Source organism: Pecten maximus, chromosome 10, assembly GCF_902652985.1.
Source record: "Pecten maximus chromosome 10, xPecMax1.1, whole genome shotgun sequence".
Lineage (NCBI taxonomy): Eukaryota > Metazoa > Mollusca > Bivalvia > Pectinida > Pectinidae > Pecten > Pecten maximus.
This window is the reverse complement of record NC_047024.1, coordinates 36,922,052-36,934,753: the sequence shown is the minus strand read 5'-3', so window position 1 is coordinate 36,934,753 and position 12,702 is coordinate 36,922,052. Positions and strand designations below refer to the sequence as shown.

The following is a 12,702-nucleotide window of genomic DNA, read 5'->3' as shown; positions in this document are numbered from 1 at the left end:
CATTCTAACACTGTTACATGAACATCTAACGACATCGCATAAGGGGTCACGTCAGGATGACCTTTTGGATTAACTACTAGCCTCATCTGTTGTAACAACAAAGATTATATATTGGGTGTATTGACAGAAGAGGATACTGCAATAGTACTGTGATCTGCCATCTGTAATTCTGGACAAGAGTTGTGTCCCTTTAACCCTAATGTAATAAGTTTGATAATGACAACTAAAACGAGGGTGATCTTTGAGAAGCTTTTTATTGTAAAATCTATGCAGAAGGAACAGTGTGCAAAATCTGGATATAACTGACGATGAGACAGAATTCATGATGTTATTCGTACCAGTAGCTTCAGCTACCATTGATAAGTACATTACATACTATAAGATTATGACTTGGTTTAAAGCTTCACCTGCAAACTGACTACCATCACTCTTCCTTCTCTTTAAACCAAACTTTATAAACCAGTAAAAATAACTGGACTATTGTACTGTGTACTATGTGAAGATCCGATTTTGGTCCCTTAAATCTTGTACACTTAGCAAGCAGATCCAGCTCTAGGAAGTTTGTGAGGAATTTTATCAAGGTCAATGCTTTCTTTGTAGGGACATTACAGTGTAACTATATATTGTATTGAGACCAGAGACATGGACATGAATCTGTACAGCCCATTGTTACACCTGTAATGAAGTTGGGCAGTTCTGAGCTGTTCTGTTTATTTAGTCAATGATGTGAACAAAAAATTTACAAATTCATTGATGTGACAATTTTTTTCTTTGATACCTTGATCCTATATCAAGAACCATTTTAAAAGCTGGAGTATCATTGGAGAATATCTAAAGGATAGGAATTTTGCTTTAAAGCAATACTAATTAATGCAGTATTCAATTAGTGAAATTTCAATAAATGTTTAAGCAGTATGAGAAAGAGTTTTACAATGTATAAAATTGAATTTTCTTTGTAGTGGTATATATATACACTTAATGTATACATCAATCTTACAGGAGTATGATACCTTCACCCTTTACCATACAATCTTAATTCTATCAAACTATTTACTGAAACATAATAATATGATGATCTTGCTATACCAGTAAAACTGCTGACAAAAGTTTAGTAAGCTGAACTAACAGAGTTTATAAACAGATCATACAGCTGCTTTATACATGAGTAAATAGAAATCAATTAACATCTAGCCCCTATTCAACACATTTAAATGTAAACACTACTTGTATAACTCTAATTGCAAAAGAGTTCTCTTGACTATAAGAAACAATATCACCATCACTTCCTCAGTTTTCATAATTGGAATACATTTGAAATGTGAATCACACTAATTTAGATATTGAAGGGGAGATAACTCTCAGAGGACGATACTTACACAAGTTGTACTGTTGCATAAGACAATTTATAGATTGACATCAACTGTGATCAACAATACGAGACTGTAATTTGGGTATGGTGTATGCAAATCACTTTATCTAATGTTATTTTATGGTAAACACGCCATTTTGGAGTTAATCAATTAATAAAAAAATATTCTGATTATATACAAGTTATAAAATTCTACAGTACAAAACATCTATCTAATGAATATTCAACAGGAGAAAATCTCATTTGATTGCAGAATAGTTGACCACGGTAAGAGTTTTGAAGACATGCCATTCATGAATGTCCATAACATTTAGAAGCTTGTATCTGCACACTTCTGGTTGGAATCAACTTGTTACCATGGAATTTTAATAGCACTAATACAGAAACTGATGGATACATTAAAATAAGCCTCGTAGACAAATTGATAAAAACTACAAATACTGCAAATTAAGTAAATGAATACAGGTAAAAAAAAACACCTGATGTTATAGAATCTCCACAATTTACAAGTAAAACAAAAGTGAAGGAAAATAACATGATCAGTCAACAGATACAATAAGTTAAGATGTTCTTTCAAGTAAACCTAATACATGTATATTAATATAGAGATTTTTACGTGCAATGTTTGTAACAATATGTCGGTTAAATGATTTTACTATTTTAACATACAAGGTCATATCTTTCTAACAGTTTATGAGACAGTTTCGAATATTTAAATATGCATGTTTCCTGCACAGTTAATTAACACACACACATACACATCTACACACGGAGATAAATTACACACAAATATCACAGAAAAACATGGATCAGAGACCCCTAATAAGTCACCCTTGATACCTACACCACTCTATCAGGTGACACTGGTGAATGTGGAATTCATTTGAACTGTGGGACGGTGGATTACACCATTCTACATTGTGTGGGAAGGTGGATTACACCATTCCGCTTTGTGTGGGAAGATGGATTACACCATTCCACATTGTGTGGGAGGGTGGATTACACCATTCCGTTTTGTGTGTGAAGGTGGATTACACCATTCCGCTTTGTGTGGGAGGGTGGATTACACCATTCCGTTTTGTGTGGGAACGTGGATTACACCATTCCACATTCTGTCTGGGAGGTGGAGCACAATATTCCACATTCTGTCCGGGAGTAGGATCACACATTGGCATTATTCTCAATGTGCACTGTTTAATAAGGTGGATTATGGATACACCAAACTGTTCATACATTCACAATCATGTCCATTCGTTGAGCAAGGTATTTCTAAGGTGTGACAGTTTCTTCCATTGCCATCATAACCAACTCTTCAATCATTGAAAAGCTATGTATATATAGCTTTCTCATTAAGTTCATTAGGATACGTCATGACTCTCATCAACACTTTTCACACTTGTCAGAGTTTTTCCTTTCTTTTATAAAATAAACAGAAACAGTTATTTGGCTATTCACAATAATAAAAAAAAATCTGTGGCAATAGACTATACTGGTTTTACAGTTATACAAAACAAATGATTAGAACACCAGATTAGTACTTGGGATGTAATTTGGAGACAGAAAATAGAAATGGGACAAGACAAATTGGTATGACATTAACAGCCATCTTTTTGAATTTTCCACTTATCACATTTCAACATTGGCTAGCTTTCCTATGAGGTATTCAAACGTTGGAGCTCATCACGTATGGCTTGCATATATTTCCCTTCACTTTCCTGTTGAACCTTTTCCTCGTTGACCTGTGCCTTTTCAGCATCATCCTCAGGGAAGTCTTTTCTACCTGTATCAAAGAAATCTCCATTGTCGGCCTGAGAACTGTTTTTCCGTGATGATTGATGAGAGACCCGCCCCTCAGTCATTAATTGGTTGAGTGCTGATGTGGGTGTGTTTGAATCAGACTTGTCCTTACTAGATACATCGTCCATCTGCGACTGATACGCATAATTAGTAGGGGTAACGTCTCCCCCAGCAGACTTTCTCTCCTCATCTGCAATCCCATTGGATGATAATAAATGTTTGTGTGTATTTCCAGCCAATGGGAATGCATCGTTAAGTAATTGTTTCATTTCTTTTGTGTCCTTATTATCTAGTTTACGTTCATCAAAGCTGTCGTGGAGAAGAGCTCGATTTACCACCTGCTGAGCATGTTGTTTGATTTTCTGTTCTTCCAGGAATCGATGTCGTTGTTCTCGTTGTTGAAGCATCATATGCTGTTGTCTATTAAGCATTTCTATGAGGTCCTGAAACAGCAACAAATTCACATTATTTACATGTTATGACCTTAGCTGTTAATAGGACGTTAAACAAAATAAACCAACCAAACCATTACCATACGTAATCAATGACAACTAATATGACATTATATATAAAAGTTATCTTACAAGTATAATATTCACATCATAAACAAATTATCTTGCAAATGATATTCACATTATATACAAGTTATCTTAACAATGTAAAATTTTGAACAGAACTTCAAATTAATCCTCAGTCTTTATGAATCATGAGTTTGATCTTACTCGGCTATTTTGTCATACCAGGGTACGCTATAACTGTAATATAACCAGGCTCGTATCTACATCTCATTTGTGGATAAGTAACTTAATATCTTCAGGCCAGCAAGTAAATAATAATCTACAAGCAGGTATTAGATCAATTATTCACAGCATGTATTCTGATAATAATTTTCAACAGGTAAGCAATTTATTGTAATGGTGTAAGTAGGTATATCATATATTTACAGGTATGTGATTTAGGTACAGGTACGTTACAAAATATACTGAAAATATCCTGAGGTCAATGTCGTGAATGAGCCTTATAAATACTCTGCTTTTTGTTTGTATTTTGATATTTTTGATCTATCATTTTTGCTGTATATAAAATATTTACAATCATGCATTTTAACCATATACTATATTTATCCTCAAGTAAGCACTCTCCCCTAGTGTAAAAATTTGAAACCATATTTATCCTCAAATAAGCCCCTCCCCAAGTGAAAAAGTTTAGTACCATATTTATCCTCAAAAGCCTCCTCCCCTAGTTTAAAAGTTTAGTAACATTCATCCTCAAATAAGCCTCCCCCCTAGTGTAAAAGTTAGGTACCAGATTTATCCTCAAATGAGCCCCCTCCCCTAGTGTAAAAGTTCAGTACCATATATATCCTCAAATAAGCCCCCTCCCCTAGTGTAAAAGTTTGGTATAAGCCCCTCCCTCAGTCTAAAAGTTTAGTACCATATATATCCTCAAATAAGCCTCCCCCCTAGTGTAAAAGTTCAGTACCATATATATCCTCAAATAACCCCCTCCCCTAATGTAAAAGTTTGGGGAGGGTTCATTTGTGAACCGTTACTATTTTGCAAAATTGATGACTCCACAAAAATGAAGACGGGGCTTATTTGTGGATATGGGGTTATTTTTGGATAGGGGTTTATAATTTGTGGATAAATAAAGTAACATTCAGACAAACTAAATATAGAAATATTATACAATAAGGAAAAAAAAATGTTTTTAATACATTGTATTAAGAAAAAAACAAAAAAAATGTATAATTGATTTTATAAAACACATTACATAATTATATATTGTCTGACGAATGACCAAGCATGCACACATAGCCAACTCTCTACCAGCTAGCCTGTCTTACTGTCGAGCAACGGGACAATTAACATGCCAACAACAACTTACTGAGTAACACATTTTATCACTGTCAAAGACACAATTCTCTTAACTTAATTAAAGCAAAATGTTTCCTAATCATCACTAGCATTTCTGTTTCCTGATACTACATAGGACTAGCAAACATTCATGTCACGGAACCAGATCGGGTAAGAATGGAAAGGAAAGAAAAATGATCAAAGAAAGCATGCCAAACATTTCATGCTTTTGACAGAAAAACCCACTGTATATGGCAAACCATTCTCCCCATGAGACTTTTTCATGTTCCCAGACATTTCTGAAGCAATTTGTCTATGTACCTTTTATCCAAGCCCTTTAGCTTAATTTGGAAAGTAAATTAAAAGATCTATAGTCTAGATCTATATTATAGTTTCATTGGACCATGTAAACTTTATATAATGAACATTTCATAACTAGTTAACACTGACCCTGTAATACTAGCTTAGGTTAACACTGACTCTGTAATACTAGCTTAGGTTAACAATGACCCTGTAATTTTAGCTTAGGTTAACACTGGCCCTGTAATACTAGCTTAGGTTAACACTGACCCTGTAATACTATACTAGGTTAACACTGACCCTGTAATACTAGCTTAGGTTAACACTGACTCTGTAATACTAGCTTAGGTTAATACTGACCCTGTAATACTAGATTAGGTTAACACTGACCCTGTAATACTAGCTTAGGTTAACACTGACTCTGTAATACTAACTTAGGTTAACACTGACTCTGTAATACTAGCTTAGGTTAACACTGACCCTGTAATACTAGCTTAGGTTAACACTGACCCTGTAATACTAGCTTAGGTTAACACTGACCCTGTAATACTAGCTTAGGTTAACACTGACCCTGTAATACTAGCTTAGGTTAACACTGACCCTGTAATACTAGCTTAGGTTAACACTGACTCTGTAATACTAACTTAGGTTAACACTGACCCTGTAATACTACCTTAGGTTAACACTGACCCTGTAATACTAGACTAGGTTAACACTGACCCTGTAATACTAGCTTAGGTTAACACTGACTCTGTAATACTAGCTTAGGTTAACACTGACCCTGTAATACTAGATTAGGTTAACACTGACTCTGTAATACTAGCTTAGGTTAACACTGACTCTGTAATACTAGACTAGGTTAACACTGACCCTGTAATACTAGCTTAGGTTAACACTGACTCTGTAATACTAGACAAAGTTAACACTGACCCTGTAATACTAGCTTAGGTTAACACTGACTCTGTAATACTAACTTAGGTTAACACTGACCTTGTAATACTAGCTTAGGTTAACACTGACCCTGTAATACTAGACTAGGTTAACACTGACTCTGTAATACTACCTTAGGTTAACACTGACTCTGTAATACTAGCTTAGGTTAACACTGACCCTGTAATACTAGCTTACATTAACACTGACTCTGTAATACTAGCTTGGGTTAACACTGACCCTGTAATACTAGCTTACATTAACACTGACCCTGTAATACTAGTTTAGGTTAACACTGACCCTGTAATACTAGACTAGGTTAACACTGACTCTGTAATACTACCTTAGGTTAACACTGACCCTGTAATACTACCTTAGGTTAACACTGACCCTGTAATACTAGACTAGGTTAACACTGACTCTGTAATACTATACTAGGTTAACACTGACCCTGTAATACTAGACTAGGTTTACACTGACCCTGTAATACTAGCTTAGGTTAACACTGACCCTGTAATACTACCTTAGGTTAACACTGACTCTGTAATACTAGCTTAGGTTAACACTGACTCTGTAATACTAGACTAGGTTAACACTGACTCTGTAATACTAGCTTAGGTTAACACTGACCCTGTTATACTAGCTTAGGTTAACACTGACTCTGTAATACTAGCTTAGGTTAACACTGACCCTGTAATACTAGCTTAGGTTAACACTGACTCTGTAATACTAGACTAGGTTAACACTGACTCTGTAATACTAGTTTAGGTTAACACTGACTCTATAATACTAGCTTAGGTTAACACTGACCCTGTAATACTAGACTAGGTTAACACTGACCCTGTAATACTAGCTTAGGTTAACACTGACCCTGTAATACTAGCTTAGGTTAACACTGACTCTGTAATACTAGGTTAGGTTAACACTTACCCTGTAATACTAGCTTAGGTTAACACTGACCCTGTAATACTATACTAGGTTAACACTGACTCTGTAATACTAGCTTAGGTTAACACTGACTCTGTAATACTAACTTAGGTTAACACTGACCCTGTAATACTAGCTTAGGTTAACACTGACCCTGTAATACTATACTAGGTTAACACTGACTCTGTAATACTAGCTTAGGTTAACACTGACCCTGTAATACTAGACTAGGTTAACACTGACCCTGTAATACTAGCTTAGGTTAACACTGACCCTGTAATACTAGCTTAGGTTAACACTGACCCTGTAATACTAAACTAGGTTAACACTGACCCTGTAATACTAGCTTAGGTTAACACTGACCCTGTAATTTTAGCTTAGGTTAACACTGACCCTGTAATACTAGCTTAGGTTAACACTGACTCTGTAATACTAGCTTAAGTTAACACTGACCCTGTAATACTAGCTTAGGTTAACACTGACCATGTAATACTAGCTTAGGTTAACACTGACTCTGTAATACTAGCTTAGGTTAACACTGACCCTGTAATACTAGACTAGGTTAACACTGACCCTGTAATACTAGCTTAGGTTAACACTGACCCTGTAATACTAGTTTAGGTTAACACTGACTCTGTAATACTACCTTAGGTTAACACTGACCCTGTAATACTAGCTTAGGTTAACACTGACCCTGTGATACTAGCTTAGGTTAACACTGGCCCTGTAATACTAGCTTAGGTTAACACTGACCCTGTAATACTAGCTTAGGTTAACACTGACTCTGTAATACTAGACTAGGTTAACACTGACCCTGTAATACTAGCTTAGGTTAACACTGACCCTGTAATACTAGTTTAGGTTAACACTGACCCTGTAATACTAGTTTAAGTTAACACTGACCATGTAATACTAGTTTAGGTTAACACTGACCCTGTAATACTAGACTAGGTTTACACTGACCCTGTAATACTAGCTTACATTAACACTGACCCTGTAATACTAGCTTAAGTTAACACTGACTCTGTAATACTAGCATAAGTTAACACTGACCCTGTAATACTACCTTAGGTTAACACTGACCATGTAATACTAGCTTAGGTTAACACTGACCCTGTAATACTAGCTTAGGTTAACACTGACCCTGTAATACTAGACAAGGTTAACACTGACTCTGTAATACTAGACTAGGTTAACACTGACTCTGTAATACTAGATTAGGTTAACACTGACCCTGTAATACTAGACTAGGTTAACACTGACCTTGTAATACTAGCTTACATTAACACTGACTCTGTAATAATACCTTAGGATAGCACTGACCCTGTAATACTAGACTAGGTTTACACTGACTCTGTAATACTAGACTAGGTTAACACTGACTCTGTAATACTAGATTAGGTTAACACTGACCCTGTAATACTAGACTAGGTTAACACTGACCCTGTAATACTAGCTTAGGTTAACACTGACTCTGTACTAGCTTAGGTTAACAGTGACCTTAATACTCTTAGGTTAACACTGACCATGTAATACTAGACTAGGTTAACACTGACCCTGTAATACTAGACTTAGGTTAACACTGACCCTGTAATACTAGCTAGGTTAACACTGATTCCTGTAATACTAGCTTTAGGTTAACACTGACTCATGTAATACTAGCTTAGGTTAACACTGACTCTGTAATACTAGCTACAGTAACACTGACTCTGTAATACTAGACTAGGTTAACACTGACTCCTGTAATACTAGGATTAGGTTAACACTGACCCTGTAATACTAGGTTAGGTTAACACTGACCCTGTATACTTAGACTAGGTTAACACTGACCCTGTAATACTAGCTTAGGTTAACACTGACTCTGTAATACTAGCTGGGTTAACACTGACCCTGGATAATACTATACTAGGTTAACACTGACCCTGTATACTAGACTAGGTTAAACACTGACCCTGTAATACTATACTAGGTTAATAACACTTAGGTTAACACTGACTCTGTAATACTAGCTTAGGTTAACACTGACTCTGTAATACTAGCTTGGGTTAACACTGACCCTGTAATACTATACTAGGTTAACACTGACCCTGTAATACTAGACTAGGTTAACACTGACCCTGTAATACTATACTAGGTTAACACTGACTCTGTAATACTAGCTTGGGTTAACACTGACCCTGTAATACTATACTAGGTTAACACTGACTCTGTAATACTAGCTTGGGTTAACACTGACCCTGTAATACTATACTAGGTTAACACTGACCCTGTAATACTAGACTAGGTTAACACTGACCCTGTAATACTATACTAGGTTAACACTGACTCTGTAATACTAGCTTAGGTTAACACTGACCCTGTAATACTATACTAGGTTAACACTGACTCTGTAATACTAGCTTAGGTTAACACTGACCCTGTAATACTAGCTTGGGTTAACACTGACCCTGTAATACTATACTAGGTTAACACTGACCCTGTAATACTAGACTAGGTTAACACTGACCCTGTAATACTATACTAGGTTAACACTGACTCTGTAATACTAACTTAGGTTAACACTGACTCTGTAATACTAGCTTTGGTTAACACTGACTCTGTAATACTAGCTTAGGTTAACACTGACCCTGTAATACTAGCTTAGGTTAACACTGACCCTGTAATACTAGCTTAGGTTAACACTGACTCTGTAATACTAGCTTAGGTTAACACTGACTCTGTAATACCAGCTTAGGTTAACACTGACCCTGTAATACTAGACTAGGTTAACACTGACTCTGTAATACTAGCTCATGTTAACACTGACTCTGTAATACCAGCTTAGGTTAACACTGACCCCGTAATACCAGCTTAGGTTAACACTGACCCCGTAATACTAGATTACTGGTTAAACCTAGAGACTGACCCTGTAAACCTAGTTTGTTACACACTGATTGTCGTACATAACTAGGTTTAGTGTAAACAATTGAACCCTGTAATACTAGTTTGTTACTGACCCTGTAATACTAGCTTTAGGTAACAATGAACCCTTAATATATCTAAGAACCTAGTTTTACTGACCTGTAAACCTAGATTTGTACTGACCCTGTAATACTAGACTAGGTTTTACTGACCTCGTAAACTAGATTGTAACTGACTGTAAACCAGATGTACGACCCTAACCATTGTAACCCTAAACTAGGTCACAGACCTAGAACTAGATTTGTACTGACCCTGTAAACGTAGATTTGTACTGACCCCATAAAACTAGATTTGTAATGACCTATAAACTAGATTTGTAACTGGACCTATAAACCGTAGATTTGTACTGACCCTGTAAAACCTAGATTTGTACTGACCCCTGTAACCTAGATTTGTACTGACCCCATAAACCTAGATTTGTACTGACCCTGTAAACCTAGATTTGTACTGACCCTGTAAACCTAGATTTGTACTGACCCTGTAAACCTAGATTTGTACTGACCCCATAAACCTAGATTTGTACTGACCCCATAAACCTAGATTTGTACTGACCCTGTAAACCTAGATTTGTACTGACCCTGTAAACCTAGATTTGTACTGACCCCATAAACCTAGATTTGTACTGACCCCATAAACCTAGATTTGTACTGACCCTGTAAACCTAGATTTGTACTGACCCTGTAAACCTAGATTTGTACTGACCCTGTAAACCTAGATTTGTACTGACCCCATAAACCTAGATTTGTACTGACCCTGTAAACCTAGATTTGTACTGACCCTGTAAACCTAGATTTGTACTGACCCTGTAAACCTAGATTTGTACTGACCCCATAAACCTAGATTTGTACTGACTCTATAAACCTAGATTTGTACTGACCCTGTAAACCTAGATTTGTACTGACCCTGTAAACCTAGATTTGTACTGACCCTGTAAACCTAGATTTGTACTGACCCCATAAACCTAGATTTGTACTGACTCTATAAACCTATATTTGTACTGACTCTATAAACCTAGATTTGTACTGACTCTATAAACCTAGATTTGTAATGACCCCATAAACCTAGATTTGTACTGACTCTATAAACCTAGATTTGTAATGACCCTGTAAAGCTAGATTTGTAATGACCCCATTCAAACCTACATAATCATGAAATCCCAAAGATATAACTACCAATGGTATGTAACTCTTCCATGATCTTAATGAGAAACTGCTTACAAAGGTGAGAATGTGTTGTGCCATTTACTGTGGTATGAGTGGTCAGTCAGTGACCAATACCTGTGTTGGGTGTTGAGGGGAACATATGGAGCCAACCTTAGTATGTTGTGGCCGAAGAGGTGACCGGTCAAGAACTGACCAATCGTTAGAACGGAGGTGAGGACAGAGGGTGGAGTTAAGATATTCAGACACTCGGTCTGGAGGCTGCTGGTCATTAGTGTCCAGTGGAAGGAGTGGCTGAGTGACACTAGGGTCATGCTGTAGTGGACAGAAGTCAAAGGTATTATTTAAGGTCAATTGGCAAAGCATCCTTTAAGGTCAAATATATTATCCAAGGTCAAAGGGCATTCAAGGTCAAAGGTATTATTTAAGGTCACATATCATCCAAGGTCAAAGGTATTACTGAAAGTCAAGATGGTACCGTACCTTACTTAATAGTTGTGGTAAGACCTAACAGCGGAACAAGTGTACTAAAACAAATGGAAAATAGCAGGGGAAAGTCTTTAACCGAAAGATGGACAAACCATTAACGAATGGTGACCTAAAAAACCCATCAGCTGATGATGTTTGGCTTAAAATTAAAAGCCATCCATTTCAGGCCGACAAATTTTGTATAAGCGATCTTCTACTGATGGTACTAAAAATAGTGCTACATTAAGTAGGGGGTACTAGTCATGTGGTGGTGAGTAGCGCTACATTAAGTAGGGGGTACTAGTCATGTGGTGGTGAGACTCTGCGGTGTTGTGAGATGTGCCATTAGATAATTGAGTGTGTGCTGTTTGAATTAAGGATCACTTGTCATGGTACTGCCCACACACACAGATCAATACATTTCAATGTTTCTCTATCAACAGACTGTCCAACCCCTGAGTTTATAGATACATATATATTACCCACAATTCCCTGAGATGATTTGTAGGAACTGTCAAGGTGCTGGAACAGTTTTGGCTGATGAAGAGTTTATCCAATATTTCACCACAATCAATAATTCTAAGAACTGGACCTAGTCCAAAATTGACTAAACAGTCATTCTACTCTCCTTTTTGTTTTTTTCTATAAAAAATGACTCACCAAGAACGAGAGTTTTTAATTGACTAATGACTGATTCTAAGCTAATATAATTGATTTTTTGTTTTTTGCTTTTTTTTTGTTATAAGTGACTCACTAAGAAGAATCTAAATTTGTCTACATGACCAATACAGACTTAAATGTTTTGTCTGGATTCAAATAATGAATTAGCTGGGTTAAAAGAGGCTGAACTGTCATGGGGCTTGTCCCACGTTCTAGGAGTAACACACATTAGTAGTTTCAATATACAAAATAAACAGAAACACACATCTAAAAT

At 36.3% G+C, this 12,702-nt stretch overlaps 1 protein-coding gene across 2 annotated transcripts in view; it reads right to left on the bottom strand.

The window, feature by feature from the left end:
* Window positions 1-237: 237 nt before the first annotated feature.
* The window catches only part of LOC117335713, an 87,296-nt gene continuing 74,831 nt past the window's right edge, over window positions 238-12,702 (bottom strand). For both annotated transcript variants that reach the window (XM_033895887.1, XM_033895888.1), the window contains one exon: window positions 238-3,609. In XM_033895887.1, coding sequence (XP_033751778.1) covers window positions 3,022-3,609 — 588 coding nt within the window. In that variant the 3' untranslated portion in view covers window positions 238-3,021. The remainder of the gene's footprint in view (window positions 3,610-12,702) is intronic.